Source organism: Mobula birostris, chromosome 2 (genome assembly GCF_030028105.1).
Source record: "Mobula birostris isolate sMobBir1 chromosome 2, sMobBir1.hap1, whole genome shotgun sequence".
Lineage (NCBI taxonomy): Eukaryota > Metazoa > Chordata > Chondrichthyes > Myliobatiformes > Myliobatidae > Mobula > Mobula birostris.
Window position 1 is genome coordinate 118,442,989 of NC_092371.1, and position 20,878 is coordinate 118,463,866.

The 20,878-nt window shown below is 43.9% G+C and overlaps 1 protein-coding gene across 2 annotated transcripts in view; it reads left to right on the forward strand.

The window, feature by feature from the left end:
* Nucleotides 1-20,878, forward strand: part of acoxl (acyl-CoA oxidase-like) — a 396,539-nt gene that overhangs the window by 7,109 nt on the left and 368,552 nt on the right. For both annotated transcript variants that reach the window (XM_072246892.1, XM_072246899.1), the window contains exons 3-7: nt 6,908-6,991; nt 9,174-9,260; nt 12,646-12,744; nt 17,354-17,468; nt 20,555-20,641. In XM_072246892.1, coding sequence (XP_072102993.1) covers nt 6,908-6,991; nt 9,174-9,260; nt 12,646-12,744; nt 17,354-17,468; nt 20,555-20,641 — 472 coding nt within the window. The remainder of the gene's footprint in view (nt 1-6,907; nt 6,992-9,173; nt 9,261-12,645; nt 12,745-17,353; nt 17,469-20,554; nt 20,642-20,878) is intronic.

Consider the following 20,878-nt stretch of genomic DNA (forward strand, 5'->3'; position numbering starts at 1 on the left):
ATGGAACAAGCTGCTAGGTGAGGCAAAGAGTCAGATATAATGACATTGTTCAAAAGACATTTGGAGAGGTACTAATAGTCCGTGAACCAGGACCCCAAGTTTGGGCCACCGGTACCATCTGGGGGGAATAATTCTTATTAGTGATTTTTGGCAAGGTATACATCCCTAGTGCTAGAAACTATGTGATAGCATTGCTGTGATGGTAGCTTTCTGTGAGGGGGCTGGGAGTTGCACCTCCATGCTGTAAGAACCATGATCCCATGGTGCTTTGCCTATGATAAGATGAATGATGCCAGGTACCCGTCCCCTTACTTTGCTCAGATGATGAACCTCCCAGAGGAGAATCCTTCTGTGTATGAGGCCTTCAAGACAGGCCAATTCTCAGTGCAGCTGTCAAGTAATAACCCCTTTGGGCAGATCCCTGTGGACCAGGCTATTGAAGCCACAGTGAACAAAGACACACAGACTCCTGGAAGCACATCACGGTTCAGCCTGAATGCTGGAGCTATCAAGCATTACTACATAACAGCTGAGCACCGCAGTGCATTCCTGGGACAGATAAGGGAGATGGTCCAAGGCAACAAATCAGAGCTTTGTCGTGCAGAGCTACAGCAGCCAAGAATCCAGAAAGATGAGGAAGCAGTTTCAGCGGTGATTAGCCTCATACATGAATGGGTCAACCCATTTGCAGAGAAGCGGGACCTCATTAGCATTTCTACGGCAAAGGCAGCCCCCACGGACGTTGCCTCCATCCTGATGAAGGCATATGAGATTGATGAGCGATACTATGCAACCTTCAAGGATGAGAGACTAGAGAAAGACCCACCAGCAAAGAAATCCCATGACCCAATGAAAACCAACAAGCTGAAAACATTCAGTGATATGTGTAAGAAGAGAGAAGTGAAATCAAATGGGAGGGCGATCATCTTGAAAGCAGACAGGTCTTTGTTTGGACACATCGTAGTGATGGCACAAGGGCACAGTCTACATGTGGAGGATATCCTTTCTCATCCCCTTGGACCATTGCCCTGGGCCCTGTCCACACCAGAAGGATTGCTGAGAAAAACAAATAAAACTACTTTAGCCACAACCTTGCAGAAAAATGTAGCAGTCGAAGAGCAACTCCCAGGAAACTCTGCTACAGTGGTTGATGGAATGAACTTGGTCCAAAGAGTGAAAGGTGATCAAGTTACTTTCAGAGATGTTGCCACAACAATTCTGGGTATGGCTCTGAGGGAAGGCAGTCAGAGTAGCAGAATAGATGTTGTGTACAGAACAAAACTACAGGAGAAGATTCTGTATGCAACTGTGAATGACAAATGTTACAGAATCACATCTCAAGACGGTGAGGAGGTGTCAGCTCTTCAGTGTCAACAAGAAGAATCAGATGGCTGCCTACTTCTCCATGCTGCCCATCCCACAAGAGAGGGATACCAATCTGTACTGATCTGCTCAGAAGACACAGATGTCGTATCATGTCTTTAGCATTTTGTGACAAGATTGAGGCCCCATTGTTCCAGAAGTGTGACACTAGTACCCGTACAAGGCTTGCAGACATCAGGAAGGTTGCTACCACTGTTGGCATAGAGGTTTGTAGGGCTCTCATCGGGTTGCACGCATATACAGGATGTGTCACTATAAGCGCTTTTGCAGGCAAAGGGAAGACAAGTGCCCTAAAACTTCTGACCAGCAACAGGGAAACTCAGGACACATTCTTAGAGTTGGGTCAGGAATGGGACCTCTCCCCAGAACTGATAGACAAACTGGAGGCATTTACATGTCTCCTGTATGCCCCAAGAGCATCGACCGCCAAGGTCAATGAGCTCAGGTATCACAAAGGTGAAATCGAAAGTCATCAACTTCCACCATGCAAGGATGGCTTAACAAAACATGCACAGCGAGCCAACTACCAGGCTGGTATATGGAGAAGATGTTTGGAGAAGGACCCACAAGTGCCAAGCCCTGTTGGCAGAGGATGGAAGATGGAGAGAGAAGAGGAAGCTGAACAGTTGGTGGTGCACTGGATGGAAGGCCAGCCAGCACCCGATGCTATCCTGGATCTACTGGCCTGTAACTGTCCAAAAAAATGTTCACTCCCAAGATGTATGTGTGTTGCAAATGGCCTCAGATGTACTGACATGTGTAGACTGGCAGACTGTGAGAACCAGGCATCCACCTCCGAGAGTGTGGAAAGTTTAGATGAAGATGTGGAAGACTTGGAAAATTATTATGATTATTAATAGGTTATGAAAGTATGGTATGGAAAGCAGTCTTTGATTAAATATATTCATTTTACAACCAAATGGGGCCTAGGTTATGGCGTGTGGAACCCCACATTTGAATTATTGTACTATATGCTATGACAAAAGCTTAAGATTGTTTTGATTTGATACAACAATATGGAAAATATCATGATATTGATAAAACTCCAGAAATCTCTCCAAATGAGGGTTTTTTTTACCTTTTGGGGTGTGGGGTAACATTTTCTGCTGTACTAATGTTAATATGGAATATATACAAAAAGTGATTACTTATTTGAAGTAATAAAGCTGCCACTGGTGCAATGCTATCACATATTTTCTAACTCTAGAGATGTATACCTTGCCAAAAATCACTATGAGCATTATTCCCGTTAGATGGTACCAACCAACCCTACTGGCTCACGGACTATAAGAAGGCAGTAGAGGGGCTTGGGCTTGATGACGGCAGATGGGGTTAATGTAGAGAGGCATCGTGGTTGGTGTTGATGTGGTGGACCAAAAGGACTGTACTGTTGTACTTCTCTTTGACGCTATGAGTTGTCCCTCAGTGTTGCCTCACAAGAAATAGTTTGGTTGATCAACATCTTGTTTCTGCCTGAGGGGTTTCGCTGCAGTGGTTTGTTTTCTGTGGTTCAGCTGTGTTCAGTTTGGTGCGTGGCTGCTAACGCTGGAGTGAGCCCCTGGGATGAAAAGGGAGAGAGACTGAAAAGTGGCGTTTCAAGAATGGAAAATTGTAAAGAAGGAGATTTTTTTTTTTTAAAAGCGCCTTAAGTGTTATTTGATGGGGTTAGAGATTCAAATGGTAAAAGTTTTACTGATGATTTTCTGTGGGGATGTGTGGATATCATCATCTAATCCTAATCCTAGATGTAAATATATGGGTTGCATTTGGATGAAATCGCTAAGGAAGGCAGTGTTATTGAGTCATACAGTATGGAAATTGGCTCAACCCGTCCACGTCGACTGTCCTCCAGTGTTCTGCTCCCATCTGCCCTTGTTTGGCCCACAGTCCTCTAACCTTTCCCATCCGGTGCAGACTCAGCAACTTCTTCAGGTCAATGGGCAACATGTGGGGATCAACCAAGTGCAGCGTCTGCACCAAGATAAAGCTGTACCAGAGCTGTGTTCTGTGCACACTGTTGTATGAGTCGGAATGATGGCACATTACAGAGAATGACCTTGTCAAACCGCCATCATTCCACTCCATGAGCCTCTGGAAGATCCACCATATTTTCCAGCCAAGAAAAATCTCCAACCACGCCCTACTCCTTCAGTGCCATCAAGAGGACATGGCCACGATCATCACGAGGAAACATTAGAGATGGATTGGGCAAATGATGTGAAGAGAGTCCAACTCCATTATCAAGACAGCACTTCACTGGGTCCCTGAAGGGCGGAGGAAACGTGGGAGTCCAAAGACAACTTGGTGCCTTATCATAGAGGCAGAAATGAGGACCCAGAAGCACCCCAGGGGCACAATAGAGAAGATGGCCAAAGACAGACACAGATGGAGGACCTTCATTGCTGCCCTAAACGCCAGCGCGTAACAGACAGTAACTATTCATGCACCTAATTTAATGACTTTTAAATGTCGCCAATATTCCTGCCTCAACCTCTGTTTCTGGCATTTCATTCCAAATGCGCACCACCCTTTGCGTGAAAAGCTGTATCTAAATATCCTTTCTAAACCTCTTGCCTCTGATCTTAAACCTATGCCCTCTTGTTTTTAGCTCTTCCTCCCAGCGAAAAAGACTGTGTACCTTCAATCTGTCTATGCCACTCTTGATTTTGTATACCTCTGTCAGGTCACCTCAATCTCCCATGTTCCACGGAATAAAACTCTATTCTAACTGTAATTGAGAACCCAATTGTTAGCCTCGGTTACAAGCACAAGTCAAAGTTAAAGTAAAATTCATTATCAGAGTACATACATGTCATCACATACAGCCCTAAGATTCTTTTTCTGCGAGGATACTTAGCAAACCTATAGAACGGTAACTGTAAACAGGATCAATGGACAACAAACTGCGCAAATGCAGATATAAATAAATAGCAATCATTAACATACATGAAATAGTAAGATAAGAGCCCTTAAATGAGTGCAGTTATCCCCTTTTCTAAGAGAGCACTACTATTAAACCAAGCCAACCATTTAAGACCAAAAGACCATAAGATATAGGAGCAGAATAGGTCCATTTGGCCCATCTAGTCCACGCCATTTCTTCATGGCTGATTCATCTTTCTTCTCAGCCCCAATTTCCTGCTTTGGCTAAAAAAACTTCCTCTTCATCTCCTTTCTAAAATAACACCCCTCCAATCCAAGGCAGTTTCCTCTGGTCTTGGACTCTCTCGCGATAGGAAACATCCTCCCCACATTCACTCTGTCAAGGCCCTTCATCATTGGATAGGTTTCAATGAGGTCACCACTCATTCTTCTGAACTCTAATGAATACAGGCCCAGGGCCATCAAATGGTCTTCATGACAATCTATTCAATCCTGGAATCATTTTCGTGAACCTCCTTTGAACCCCCTCTGGTGTCAGCACATCCTTTCTAAGATAAGGGGCCCAAAACTGCTCATAATACTCTAAGTGAGGCCTCACCAGTGCCTTACAAAGTCTTAACATTACATCTTTGCTTTTATATTCTAATCCTCTTGAAATGAATGCTACATCACATTTGCCTTCCTCACTGTAGACTCAATCTGCAAAGTAACCTTTTAGGGAATCCTGCACAAGGACTCCCAAGTCCCCTTGCACCTCAGATTTTTGAATTTTCTTTCCATTTAGAAAATAGCCTTTTATTTCTTCTACCGAAATGTATGACCTTGTACTTCCCAACACTGTATTCCATCTGCTCTTCCTTTGCCCATTCTCCTAATTTGTCTAAAATTCTTCTGTAGCCTCTCTACTTCAAAACTACCTGCCTCTCCACTTACCTTCGTACTGTCTGCAAACTTTGCAACAAAGCCATCAATTCCATCATCAAAATCATTGATAAATAACGCAAAAAGAGTTTCAGTATGTCATTGGAAGAAAGATAGAGGAGGTCCACTGGTGACAATGAAAAGAATGGACCCCTTGGTTAGTGGTAGCGCTCCACAGCCCAAAAAAGGCTGGGAGCCCCTGATCAGAACTGATGCTTCTCCCATGGTCACGACACTAAAAACACATTTTTCCTTCTTGATGGAACATTGCTGTGCATTGGTTGACCAATAGAAAGAAAAGTTGTTACAGGAGCCTTGGACTGTGGTGTTGGACTAGCAGATTTTCCCAACTATTGGACACCACTCCCATTAATAGCCAAACTCACTTGTGTCGCCTTTTACACAATAGTATAATACATTTTTTAGTGAACACGGTTAGCTTAAAGAGAAAGGAAAGTAGAACCCTGAGAGAGGGTGGAAAATAGAGCCTGGTGAGTTCTGTCTTGTAAGTTTCAACTTGCGTGCCTCAGTTTGTCAGCACAAACTGAACTCATAATGGACTCCAGGCCTTGATTTTGGCTGCACATCCAGCATATGCACTGAACCCCTGATTCTCAACTCTGGGCTGATAAGTGAGTCAGAAGCCAAACTGTCAGGGTTTCTGAAGAGTTGGACAGTGGATTATTGAAGTCTTACTGTACTTGTACTGGGGGCATTGGGGAAATATGAAAGGACTTGCATGAGTCCAAATGAGTATTATGGACTATTGTTGGCAGTGACTCCGTAGCATTGTAACCTATCAGGTGCTCTGCTCAAGTACACCTTAAGCTGGGGGACACTTGCCTGCTCAGAGTCCAGATGACGTCTGGTCATCTCCTTATGCCCAGACATCATCCCTTGAATGCTTTGTTAATTAGGTGAACTTAGTCAGTGGCCCAAGTGCTACACCTGCCCATACACTTCCTCCCTCCTCACCTCCACTCAGGGCCCCAGGCAATCCTTCCAGGTGAGGCAGCACATCACCTACGAATCTGCTGCGGTCATCTGTTGTGTCCGGTACTCCCGATGTGGCCTCCTCTACATTGGTGAGACCCGTCGTAAATTTGAGGTCTGCTTCAGCGAACACCTCCACACTATCTGCCACAAGTGGGACTTACTGGTGGTCAAACGTTTTAAGTCTGATTCTCATTCCTGTTTTGACACGTCGGTCTGTGGCCGCCTCCGGTGCCTCAGGGCGGAGGAACAAAATTATATTCTGTCTGGGTAGCCTCCAACCTGATGGCATGAATATCGATTTTACCTTCTAGTAAACAAATCCCTCCCCCCATCCCTTCCCCTGTTCCTGACTCTAACCTTTTACCTCTTCTCACCTGCCTATTACTTCCCCCGCATCCCCTCCTCCTTCCCTTTCTCCTATTAACTACTCTCCTCTCCTCTCAGATTCCTTCCTCTCCAACCCTTGACCTTACCCACCCGCCTAGCTTCATCTATCACCGTCCAGCTAACCTCCTTCCCCTCCTCCAACCTCTTTATTCTGACATATTCCCTCTCCCTCATAGTCCTGAAGAAGGGTGTTGGCCCGAAACGCCGACTGTTCATTCATTTCCATAGAATCTGCCTGACCTGCTGAGTTCCTCCAGCATTTCGTGTTTGTTGCTGATTTGGTGGTTGTTCTTTCTAACAAGGTAAATATGATGTCTCATATTGGCTGTTCTTTTAGATAGAAAAGAAAAAGAACTGCATCAATAAAAGTTTGGCTATTGGAGAAGTACTTTCCACAGCTGACCTTACAACTGGAGTTAAGGTAAGACAAAAGTTGTGTTACCCAGACTTGAGGGGTTGTTTCTGCAATGTAACAGGAACATAGAGTACAATGTGGATTACCTCAGGCAAATTGCATAGTTATACTCAAGGGAAAGCTGGATAAATACCCGAGAGAAATAAATTTAAGGTTATGCTGATAGGGTGAGAAGAGGGGAAATGGAAGGAGGTCCATGATGTGGGCATGGTCGATTTGGGCCAAAGTCCTGTTCCCCTGCTGAATACTCTATGTAATTCCATTCCCTAATCCACAGGCCGCACGATAGTGTAGTGGTGAGCACAACCCTTTACAGTGCCAACGACCCGGGTTCAATTCCCGCTGCTGCCTGTAAGGAGTTTGTAGGTTCTCCCCATGACCGCATGGGATTCCTCCAGGTGCTCTGGTTTCGTCCCACAGTCCAAGTTGGTAGGGTAATTGGTCATTGTAAATTGCCTTGTGATTAGGATAGGGTTAAATCGGGGGTTGCTGGGCAGCGCGGCTCGAAGGGCCAAAAGGGCTTATTCCACACTGCACCCCAATAAATAAACAAATAAACAAGCAGACAAACTGTATTTTGCTGTGGTTGCAGTTCAGCCAGTGATTAGTCTAGCTGTTTCTCTACCTCTCCCTAATCAAGGACTGTATTTTGTTTTGGTAAGATGGGAGGAAAATGTAGGACTAAATACATTTACATCTGCTCACCTTGGAGTCTAAGCTCCTGAAGTCTTTATTAGCCAGATTATAGTTCAGGTGTGGAACATGGTGCCTTTGGCAATACTTCAAATAAATTATGTGCATACAAGAAATAGACATTTCTGCTGATAAGCGAAGGACCATGTGGAACATAGTCACCAGCATGACCAAATAGCTTTTCAATGTGATAAAATTCTATGTTTTGGTATATTTCAAATTGTGCTTGGAAAATTCTACCTCAGTAGAGATGTCTTTGAGCTTTAAAGCCAGTGTGTGGAAATTACAATAAGGGCCGCAGTGTTTCTATTCTTGGGGATGACAGAAGGGGATTAATAGTAATAGCGACAAGGGATGCAGGATGGTTCAGGGGTGCCAGGGAGCAATCTTCAAGTGTAATGAGCAAATGTAAAAATATAATCAGGGTTTTATTTGTCAGTCCTGAGGTGGCTGTGATGAACAGTCCCATAAAGTTGGGAAGAAGTTTGCTATCAAAAGGGAAGGATACTACAGGGACGGAAATCTGGTTCCCCAGGATGGGTGGCCTACTGGAAATCTTAGTGACCAAATGCTTGAATTTTACATAAACCTTGTTATCCAAACTGCGTACTCTTTGTGGTTTAGAGTGACAGTTCTAATGTCAGTTTAAGACTGTTGCTTGCTTAGGTGAGTTTGTTTTATGTTGTATTTTTAAAACGAAGATGCTTGTGTTGTGGTGTATATGTTTCCATTTAGATATTTTTTTAAAAATTAACACTATTTTGACAGATTCATGACTAACCTGTAGACAAACCTCATTGGTTTGCCCTTAATACTAGAGCTAACTGATCTCAGCCCAATGGGAACTAACTCAACTAGGTCCAGTTGGAGCTAGTTATGTTGTGTGTAAACATTCAGGTCTGGCACATGTTGGGTTCAATACCTCAGTCCATCAGATTTAGTGTTAGCGGGTGGGAGCAGGGCAGTGAGTTTTGCATGTTGTTTTCAAATTCTGCTAGCTGTCAGTGGGGGTATGATATCCACCCTAACAGCGGTTGGGGAGGTTTGCCCGCAATCAGAAAGCATTGTTCCAGGCGTTGGCACTAAGTTTGCCGCCTGTACCATGTTGGCTGATGATAGATGTTTATAATGGTGTGGACAAGAATTCAAGGGCGGACAGCTAGAAGCTGGTGGGGTGGGGGGGGGAATCACTGTTGCTAACTGAGCACAGAGCAATCACCTAATGTGTGTTTGGTTTCTCCAGTGTGGAGGAGACCACGATGCAGTGAACACTGAATGCAGGACATGCGACGGGATGGTTGTTCTGCAGAGCACCTGCTTTCAATTTGCAGGAGTGACTCTGAGCTTCTAGTTGCCTGACATTTTAATTAGTCATCCTGTATCTATGGAAGTCATTGCAGACTTGTTATCCATTTCATGTGCACTGCCAAATTAATTGTAGAGCCTTATGCTGAGAATGTATTGAGTTTATTTCTCTTGCTCTCTTAACCTGTAGATGGGTGTGGTCTGCTGGTTGTTTGGTGGGGCAGTTATCAATCTTGGCAGCCAGATACACATTGAAAAGTGGCTTCTGCCTTTAAAGGTATGTATCACCATAATCTAGCCTTGTATACTATACAATTATATATTAATTTCACACAAAAATAGTTATACCTGGATTCTTACTATTATATCAAGTCTTCTTACAAGACTGACGTAGTTCCGTCTTTAAAGATTTTGTTGATCCTGTGTATTTGAAGTGATTTGTTTGACTTGTGGCCTTGCATTTCTAATGTGTGTTGTCCATTGCCGTTCTCAAATTGTGTGACAGTTTTTAAAATACATTTAATCAAAGGGAAGGGCCACTTTATGTTGTTGTAATTTTGACTGATTTTCCTGTTTAGTAATGTTGTGCTGAGCTTTTTGTTCTCCTGCTCCTGATCTGGACGGAGCTTGATTATATTGTGGCAGCTGCTTCCTAAAGTTGCACTACTTTTAAGGTCATTTGCTTCAGCTCAGAAACTAGTCAGATGTGCATTCCTTTTATGGGAGTAGGCTGAGAAAACAAATACAAACACACCACAATCGCTCATCGTGCAGTGGTGTGACACTCACTTTTGCCAGTTCAGTCCAAGGGAGTCTGTTCCTCTTTATTCTGTACCCCTTTCATATTAACATGACAACAGATGATCATTTTTGATCATTATCATCAGATTAACGTTAAATCTGATTATAAACACGAGAAAGTCTGGAGATGCTGGAAAAACAAAGCAAAATGCTGGAGGAACTCAGCAGCTCAAGCAGCATGTATGGAAATGGATAAATAGTTGTTGTTTCGGGCAGAGTCCCTCCTTCCGGACTGGAAAGGAAATGAAGATGCCAGGAGGGGGTGGGGAAGGAGGATAGCAGGAAGCTGATAGGTGAAGCCTGGTTGTTTGGAAAGATAAAAGACTGGAGAGGAAGGAATCTGATAGAGGAGAAAACTGATGATCATTTTTAATAATTATCATCATAATTTTGCCGTTTGCTGTTTTGTGTATCTAACCGTGATGTTCGGATATCAGCTTACTCTAGAGGGAGACAGTGCCCCAGGCCCAGGCCCAGCCCCGGCCCCAGCCCCAACCTCAGCCCTGGCCCTGGCCCCAGCCCGAACCCGAACCCCGACCCCGGCCCCAGCCCGAATCAGAACCAGAACCGTCTTGTTTGGGTGGATGCTGCGTAATGTGTCCCCTGTTACAAATCAGTACCACCAAATAACAAACAGTGCACAATATACGATTAAACGATTGAGCTTTATAATTCTTAATTTTACCATAGGCTTAGTAAAGAAACAGAAAAGAAAAAGGGCCCATTCTCATGAAACAGTCTAATGCGCAATGTTGGAGCTTGTGGTTTTCCCATCCGTTTGTTCTCCATTGATTTTTTTTCCCTCGGGCGTTGATTCCCAATCCCATTCCAAGTCCACTCTGTCCTGCAGACTACGACTTCCCTGTTCTGGCATTTTCTCTCTCCATCTTCCACCAAACAAAAAAACCCCGAAACCTTCTCTCGGGGCCCACAAGAAAGAAACAACATCTCCCCTCATTGGCCAGCTCATATTCCAAAGCCCCTGTTATCGCTAGTCATAACCCAAACACTGCACTACCGAGGAACCATTACATTAGCAGGGGAACCTTTCCCAGGTTGTTACATGTACAAATTGGCTACAGTGTTTGGTACCAAAGTAACTGCCCTTCAAAAGCAGTCCATTGCCTGTAAAGTGTTTGGGACATTCCGCGGTGTTATGGGAGTATGGTGCTTTTGAAATGAAAACTTCCTTTCTTTGTTTCACAAAAGGGATGGAGGACAGATCTGCATTTCAGTGAGTTTTGAGATCCTGATTATTTATTTCTAATCCTTGCCCAATATGCACTGCCAGTGATGGTGGTAGAGGTGGACACAATAGGGTCTTTTAGAGACTCTTGGATAGGCACATGAAGTTTAGAAAAACAGAGGGCTCTGCAGTAGGGAAACTCTCGGCAGTTTCTAGAGTAGGTTACATGGTCAGCACAACATTGTGGGCCGAAGGGCCTGTAATGTGCTGTAGATTTCTATGCTCTATGTTGAGTTTTTTTTCTATTGTATCAAATTTTTAAAGATATTTATTTAATCAATGCATCATGTTCAGAAATAAGCGATGCATTGCTCTGTCTTGCAGCAGCTGTTGGCCAGGAATACTGCAATTCCCAGTTACTCTACTGTCATCCTTGTGGATTACACTGGAGGAAGTGGAGTGTGGAAGATGGAGAGAGGAAACAGATCGGGAATAGAAAAGAGGCTTGGGAGAGGCATTTCTGCGAGAATTGGGGTCATTTTGGAGGCAGGTTGTTACCTGAGGTAGATGTTTGAGGGGTGGGAAGGTGTTGGTGATGGTGTGGTCAGATTAGCGAGAGGTTCTAGACCTGGAAAGGTGGGGAGGACGTGGGGGGGGGGTCTAACAGTTGGGGAGGAGTTTGGTGCTGGTGGTCAGAACTGAACGTGGATCGAGTCCTGGAATAGACAGAAGGGTTGATGACGAAGATGGTGACGATACCCGAAATGGAGAGGGTGGGCGAGCACAGCAGCACTGCCTGTTGCACCAAACAATCTGCTGAAGGGACTCAGCAGGTCGAGCAGCATTTGTGGAGAGCCTGTGTGAAACATCAACAATTTCTTCCCCCCCCCACCACCCACAGATACCTCTCAACCAAGTTTCTCCAGTAGATGGTTTGTTTTTCCAAATTTCCCAGCATCTTGTAAATAATGGAAGAAATGAGCAGATCTCCAGAGAGCAAGGTGCCACACTCTGGTGCCATCTGCAGTTTCTTCAAAGTTCAAAGTAGATTCATTATCAAAGAACGTATGAGTCACCGTATACAACCCTGAGATTGGCTTTCCTGTCTCTCCTCTGACATGAGTCACTGCTTTATAACTTCTTGAGTTTTCTTCATTGCTCTTTTAGTACACATGAGCAAGGAGAAAAATGCTTAAATAAAGGAGAAGTCCTCCCCTGTGGTGAACTTGTCCTTGTAATCTTGACTCCCTCTGCTGCCAGGAGGTGAAGATAAGCCAGTTTGGCATTCCAGTGACGAAGTGGCTGAAGCACCCAGAGCAAACTGCTTAAAATAGGCAGTGTTTACTCAGTGACTCCGCAGCAAAATGTTTAAGTTATTCCCATTCCTGAGGGTTAAAGTATGAGTACCCAGCAGCCGAGTTGTTGCTGCTGGTTCTGCGGTAGGGATGATCTGTGGTAAATGGTAGTGTTTGCTGGGGAGGGGGAGGTACCCAGAAATCTGGAGGGGCGAAGTTCAGAAGGAGTGAAAATTTTAAATCTGCCATTGCAACAGACTGGAAACCCCTGCCACAATGTTATTCCTCTGACAGACTGTGGGTTACATAACCAGGCAAGAAAAGGTTTGGAGGGAAGTCAGCTGCCTTTTATTCATGACTGTTCCCCTCAATCACCTCAGGACTTAAAGTTTACTGGGATGTTTGCGATGACTGAACGTGGACATGGCAGTAATGTGAGAGGCATCCAGACTCGAGCAACGTACGACTCTGTATCCCAGGTAAACAACTGAATGACCTGCGGACCTTTCTTTTTGTAGGAAACTAGCGTATCTGCAATTCTCTCTCAGAGATGCACACTGATGAACAGTACTTATAAATCGGTGAAGGAGTTGCATTGCAGTGATGAAGGATTGAATGAGATTAGCCCATGATTTTGAATGGCTGAGCACACTCAATGGGCTGAATGGCCTACTTCTGCTCCTATATCTTAAGGAGTGTATAAAAGCTAGCTGATTTGTTGGGCAGGATGTGTGAGTGTGGGCGTGTATGTGCCAGCAAGGGCAAGGGAGAGTATCCCTAAAGTCTATGCAACTTGCTGGTCTCCGTCCAAGTCCCAGCCAGGCCTGAGCATGCTTAGCTTCTGAGATTTGGCAGTTTTGATGCCACGTTTATCCACTTGACAGTCCAGTGGTTCCAGTTTTTTATTCACTGTAACTTGCTGCCAGCCACCTTTGCCCCGATACTAAGTCCATCTGTGCCAAGCCCAGGGTTTCTCCACCACCCCTCCCACGATCTCAAGCCCTTGCCCCTGTTGTTCTCAGCTCTGCACCTTGACTGTGTGGACGAAAGGATAGCAGGGGTAAAAAGTGGACTCGCTTTCTACAAAGGTGTTTGCAAACCCCTTCCTGCAGCCGGTCGGTGGAGTTGTGCTCGCGCGAGAGCAGCTGTCGGCTGAAGGGAACGCGTGGACAGTATGGAGGTCGAACCCACGACCTTGGCATTATTAGCAGCATGTTCTGACCAACTGAGCTAACTGTCCTACAAAGGATGCAGCCCCTGGCATTACCAGTCAGTGTCTCACCTAGTAACTAATTACATTGAACTTCCACCATCTGACCATTCAGTTATCTTGATGGATCGGCATCTGGCCCACCGGGTAATGTTTCCAATCACTGGAGCTCCAGTGCTCTTGCCTCCCTTCATTCAGTGCACTCCCTTTTCAATTACCTGACTCACTGGAAATAAATCTAAAAAGGCAATTAAAGTTATGTTAGTGCAACATCCAATGATCTGAGAAATATATTTAATTTTTATAATTTAATATTTCAAGATAAAGTGCAGAATAGGCCCTTCGAACTGCGCTGCCCACAAGCCCCGATTTAACCCTAACTTAATCATGGGACAATTTACAATGATCAATTAACCTACTAACCAGTGCGTCTTTGGACTTGTGGGGTGGGGGGGAACTAGAGCACTTGGAAAAAAGCCCATGCCTTCCACAGGGAGGATATACAGACGCCTTACCGAGGACGCCAAGATCGGGCTCCGAACTCCGACACGGCTAGCAAAGTGATCACCGCTATGCTGCCTTGCATGATCGCATAACAGGGTTTGACTGTACTTAACTGCTTTGAAACATTAACCGGTGCATCAGCAGTCGTGCAAAATCATCCGGAAGGATTAAAGTTTCTTAAAGGAATGACCAAAACCACTTGGCTCTGTAATTTGTCACTATTGTCTGAACCAAGTCGTACCCTCAGAACTGATCACCTCTCTGGGTTGAATTAATGTCTAGATCACTTCGGGAAGAGGAACAAGACATTAGTTTGTAATAGCGGCAGAATAGTGGTTTCGTCCCGAGTACCCATGGTTGCAGATTTACTGAAGTCACTGGCTGTCATTTCAAGAAAATTACAGGCTTATGGAAAATACTGTATTCAGAAGTTCGAAGTTAATTTATTGACAAACTACATGTATGTCACCATATACGACTCTTGAGATTCGTTTCCCTGCGGGCATACTCAGTAAATCTAAGAAACACAATTGAATCAATGAAAGACCGCTCCCAACAGGACAAACAGCCAGTGTGCAGAAGACAACAAACTCTGCAAATACAAAAGAAAAAAATAGAAATAATAACAAATAAATAAGCAATAAATATCAGAACATGAGATGAAGCGTCTATGAAAGTGAGTCCATGGGTTTTGGGAACATTTCAGAGATGAGGCAAGTAAAGTTGAGTGAAGTTGTCCCCTCTGGTTGAAGAGCCTGATAGCTGAGGGGTAATAGCTGTTCCTGAACCTGGTGGTGCGAGTCCTGAGGCTCCTGTACCACCTTCCCGATGGCAGTAGCGAGAAGGGAGCATGACCCTAGGTGGCCTTGCTCTCTGCTTACTGAGGAGAAAATTTACTTGTCTCAATAACTTTATTTTGTGGCCAAAATGCATACTGTGAGGGATATAGACTATCGAACAATGCAGGACAGAAAAAGGCACTTCGGCCCAGCTGGCCCATGGTGACCAAGATTCCTCTCTATGCTAGTCTTATTTGCCCACATTTGGCCCAAATCCCTCCAAAGTTTAGAAGGTTTAAACTTTAAGCCTTTCCTATCCATGTACCTGCCCAAGTACCTTTTATGCCTATGGTGGACGTGATCTCTTTGGCTCACCACGCAGCCTTGGATCACCTGGACAATACAAATACCTTGTGACAGGTTGCTGTTTATTGACTACAGCTCTGCTTTTAACACAATTGTTCCTTCAGTTCTGATTGAAAAGCTCCAGAACCTGGGCCCTTGTACCTCCCTCTGCAACTGGATCCTCGACTTCCGAACAGGAAGACCATAATCTGTACGGATCGGAAATACCATCTCCACCTCGCTGACAATCAACAATGGCGCACCTTAGGGGTGTGTGCTTAGCCCACTGTTCTACCCTCTCTACACCCGTGACTGTGTGGCTAGGCACTGGCTCAAATGCCATCTATAAATTTGCTGACAACCATTGTTGACAGAATTTCAGTTGGTGACGAGAGGGCGTAGAGGAGCAGAATAGATCAGCTGGTTGAGAGGTGTTACAGCAACAACCTTGCACTCAACATCAGTCGGACCAAAGAACTGATTGTGGCCTTCAGAAAGGGTAAGATGAGGGAACACACACCGGTCCTCATAGAGGGATCAGAAGTGGGAAGAGTGAGCAACTTCAAGTTCCTGGGGGTTAATAACTCTCGGGGTCTAACCTGGACCCATCACGTCGATGCTGCTACAAAGAAGGCTTAACTGCGGCTATATTTCATTAGGAGCTTGAGGAAATTGGGTATGTCACCAAGAACACTCGCTGATTTCTACAGCATTCTAACTGGCTGCATCATATCTGTTATGGGGAGGGCAGGGGTGAGCAGTGCTGCCTACTGCACAAGATCAAAATAAGCTGTAGAGAATTATAAACATCATGGGCCTAGCCTCTGTAGTGTCCAGGACATCTTCATGGAATGATGCCTCAAAAAGATGGCATCCATCATTAAGGCCCCCATCACCCAGGATGTACCCTTTTCTCATTGCCACCATCAGGGAGGAGATACAGAAGCCTGAAGACACACACTCAATGATTCAGGAACAGCTTCTTCCCATCTGCTGTCCAATTCCTGAATGGACATTGAACCCATGAACACTTATTTCTATTTACTTCTTTTATTTCTATTTTTGCACTATTAATTTAACTAAAAATATATATTATTACTGTAATTCAGTTCTTTTCCTTATTATAATGTATTTCATTGTACTGCTGTCACAAAGCCAACAAATCTCACGACATATGCTGGTGATATTAAACCTGATTCCGATTTTAAATGTTGTTTGAGTGCCTGTCTCAACCACTTTCCCAGGCAGCTTATTTGACAGGCTGACCAGCCTCTGGGTGAAAATGTTGCCACTCGAGGTTCTTATTAAATCTCTGCCCGCTCATCTTAAAATGACACCCTGTAGTTCAGTAAGTTTGGGATGGAGATGAAGTGGAACTGCGTTTTCCCAACGAGTGGTGAATCTGTGGAATTCACTGCCCAATGAGGCAGTGGAGGCTTCCTGGTAAATATATTTAAGACCAGTTTGGGGAATAGTAGGGGAATTAAGGGTTATGGGGAAAAGGCAGGTAGGTGGAGATGGTCAGGTCAGCCATGATCTTATTGAAGCTCGGCAGGCCAGATTACCCACTCCTGCTCCTGTTTCTTATGTCCTTGGGTGGGGGGGGGGGAAGCTCTGCACATTCACTCTATCTATGTCTCATACACTGTACTTCTGTGCACCTTTAAAGGACAAATGGTGAAATGACCTGTAGGGATGGAATGCAAAAGAAAGCTTTTCTCTGTGCTTTGGTACATATGACTAATAATAAACCATTTATCAATTACACTCCAGTGGGGGGAAAAAGTCCCATGTACAGGCAGATGTGCAATTTAATTTGGTATTATGGTCAGCAGAGACATTATGGGCAGAAGGGCCTGTTCCTGTGCTGTTCTATGTTCTAATATGCAACAGCAATTTTCACGTTGTTGTGAAGTGCTCAATGTACCCCAGTGAATTAATTCCTGAAAGACTGAGCAAGTGCTCCCTGCCGTCTTGAGCTTGGGCAGGAATGGGAGTGATGGTGTTACACTTGGTATCAGCTTTGGCCGGTACTCCCACCCTTGATCCCTGTCCAGTGATTCCTGAAGGATGTCGGTGTATGTGTCTATGGTTAGAGTGTCTTTTGGATGATGCCAATATGTAAATGGTAGCCAGATTAATAAGATGGCGGAGTGTAACCACACTCTTTTTTTAAAAAAAGAGAAAACTGTGAAATTGGCAAAAGAGATGGAAAATAGTAATCAGATAAAAATTTCTTGCACCTTCCAGGAATTTATTATCCACACACCATGTGAAGATGCAGAAAAGATGTACATTGGGAATGCAATGAAGGGGAACTACGCTGCTGTGTTCGCACAGCTGATTGTCAATGAAGAATTGCTAGGTTTGTGAAAATCTTGTTTCTGTATCACATCTACTTTGTAATGGTGGGAAAAAAACAAACTGAGGACCAATTAGATTTTCGTGTTCCGTACGTAGAGCTTATTTCACCTTCAGTTGTCAGTGCATGTGGTGGGAAAGTGACGAGGTTGCAAATCAGTTCCTGCTGTCTGGCCTTTCGTTAATAGGGCCAGAAACCTACGAGGAAACCTATGATGGATGACTAGAAACAGCTCTACGACTGCGTCATCTTTATACTATGTCCAGTGGGACTGCATGCTTGCTCCTAATGTTTTTGTAGTTTTGGATTCAGCACAGGATTCTGGCGGCCTATTTTTAATCCCATCTTAAACTGTTCAAAATTATTATCATGGGAGCTGATGTTATTTGACTTTTCTGAGTACTTTCCACTTCCTTATCCTGTGGTCTCTGCCACATTGCCAAGCAAGTTTTGATTGGTGATATCTGTCCATGATTGATTACTATCAAACGGACAAAATCATATGTCCTGCTATCAAAGCTACTCTAAATATAATGAACAATTTGAATTAAGTACTTACATACTAGGAGTTCATTTTAATTCCCCTTTCTTGGTCAAGTAGCTTTTCTCTAAAACAGCTTTTCATTACTGCATCCTTCAGGAAAGCAGATTGCAGGTCCTTGGCAGGTCTGGGCAACGGTACTGAATAGGCCTTTTGTCCCTGGTGCCTGCTCTGCCATTCAGATAACTGGTGATGTGCCACTGATTGCATTGGATCAATCAAACTGAAAACCCAGACACTTACTTACTGGCACATGATGCTGGAAATCCTTTCCCCCTTCATTGGTGCTGCCTGACTTGCTGAGTTCCTCCAGCATTTTGTCTGAGTTACTTGTATATTAGCACTTGTGAAATACATCCCCCTTTACTGAGCAATAAAGGGGCATTTTAACTTTTAATCGTATTTAAAACTGTTTATCCAACTTTGTATTTTGGAGCCAAGATAACATCACCTGATTATTAGGAGTCTGTTACAAAATATTTTTAAAGCAGGGCCTTATAAGGATGACTGTGAACAATCTTCAGTTTCTGACTTAGAAATTGCAATTGTTCGTTTTATTCAATGACTGCAACTTCCTTCCTCTAGTTAAAGGCAACCCCCAGGCAGAAAGGTTATACTGCAATCCAGTTTAAATCTCGTACTAACCTTCCATTAGGACTTTTTAATGCATCTTTTGAGTGAGTGCTTGAATCCCACGTGCAAGTGTGTGTGTGTGTAATGTGTGACCTCAAAGCAAAGGATATGTTTGGCTGAGGCTTCTATTTATTCTGTGATAGAAACCACATTATCACCTTCTCCCTATTGCAGCTGAACGTTATCTATGAATTTTACTGACATAGATTCACAGAGACATCCAGCATAGAAACAGACCCTTCGGCCTACTATGTGTTAGCTGACCTTTGAACCTATCTATGTTAATCTTGCTTACATGCATCTGGTCCAACGATTTTTATGTCTTGGTATTTTAAGTGCATGCCTAGCTGCTTCTGAATGTTCTGATTGTGATTTTTTTTTTACACTAATATCTTGTTTTGCACAGTTTTTCTCTCCCCTGTTTCCCTGTCCTGTATAATTTATATTGTGTATGTTGTCTGATTGGGTTGCAGGGTGGAGATGTGTCTCTACCAAAGGAGGTGCGAGGCATTCCGTGCCTCCGCTAGCTTGCAGGTCACCCTTGGGCAAGGTGTAGTACCTGTTTACCGCTCCCTCCCCCCCCCACCCCACCCCACCCCCTGGATCAGGGTCGCGTGAAGCCATGGGAGCAGGTGGGGGATGGTCGTATGAGCAGCTGGTGCATGTCACAAGTCCTGGTTCTGCAACTACTGACGCCAAGCAGACGACTGTCTGAAGAGTATTGATAATGGGTGGGGTTACCTGTCTTGTAAAGACACTGCCCAGAAGAAGGCAATGGCAAACCACTTAACCACTTCTGTAGAAAACTTTGCCAAGAACAGTAATGGTCCTGGAAAGACCATGATCGCCCGTGTCGCACGACACAGCACAGAACGATGACGTGTTGTCTGTGATGTTGCTGCAGCAAGGTTTTCATTCTACTTGTCCCTCACTGTGCTAATGCACATTTTGACTCATCTGCTCCCACCACTTCCTCAGGCACCCCGTTCCAGATTCCAGCCACTCTCTGTGTAAAAGATTTCCCTCTTAGAACCCTTAAACCTTCCAGCTCTCGCCTCTTCTAAAAAAAAATCTTTCTATTTTCCCCTCTGTATACCTTTATCACGACATCACTTGCTTCCTCTGTTTTGAGTGATCTGTCCCAGAAATGATTCCAGGCTTCAGTCACTCTTTCAGAAGTGCCTCCTATCACTTGAGACTTCCAACCAGTTGAATTCTTTTCCTTGTTTGCAGCTGTGATTAGTCAGAAAATATTGCTCCCCAAATGCCATTTCTATTCCGTTAGCATTTGATGTAGTTGCCACACATATAAAGGATTATTACAATCGTAAATATCAACATAGATGAGTATTATATAGATATGTATGATTTTAAAATATTTCTATTGTGCACAAATATTTTTCATTCTTAATGAGGATAAATACTTACTTCTAGTTAACACACATACAATGCTGGAGGAACTCAGCAGGTCAGGCCGCATGGAAAAGAGTACAGTTAACCTATCAGGCCGAGACCCTTCATCAGGACTCTTCTGTACTCTTTTTCCATAGATGGTGCCTGGCCTGCTTAGTTCCTCTGGCATTGTGTGTGTGTGTGTGTGTGTGTGTGTGTGTTGCTTGGATTTCCAGCATCTGCAGATCTTCTCTTATGACTTGCTTCTAGTTGTAAAGCTGGTTTGCAGCGCCCTCCGCTGCTCAATAAATGCAATTACCGTGTACCTACGGGAGTTTGGGTGACAAGGAAAGTTGATTTGGAACTGTAAAATACATTTCTCAAGGAAAAACAGTTGTAGTTAGTGAAGGAATAATATTGGTGTTTTGATTATTTTTACTGTGTTCTTAAATTAAAATTCTGTAAAAATAAACAAGGGTTTACTTCATAAGATGTCTGATTGATATATATTTTTGTTTATCAGGGCCTCACTGTTTCATTGTACCTATTCGAGATCATGCAGGCAATATGTATCCGGGAGTCACTGTTATTGACATGATGCACAAGGAAGGTGAGTTGGCTGAAGGTTGTTTCTTACTTTTGTTTTTGCAGCAGGTCTTGGCTCAATACAATGACAATTAACTTTCTGTTAGTGGCTAATGGCACCTTCTGTATTTTAAAATGCTAGAAATACTCAGGTCAGGCAGCATCTGTGCTGAGAATTATGACAGTCATTATGAGAAAATTTAAAAACATTTTCCATTGTTCATTTTATCTGTCATAATCTAGTCATCCTCTTTCTCCTGGA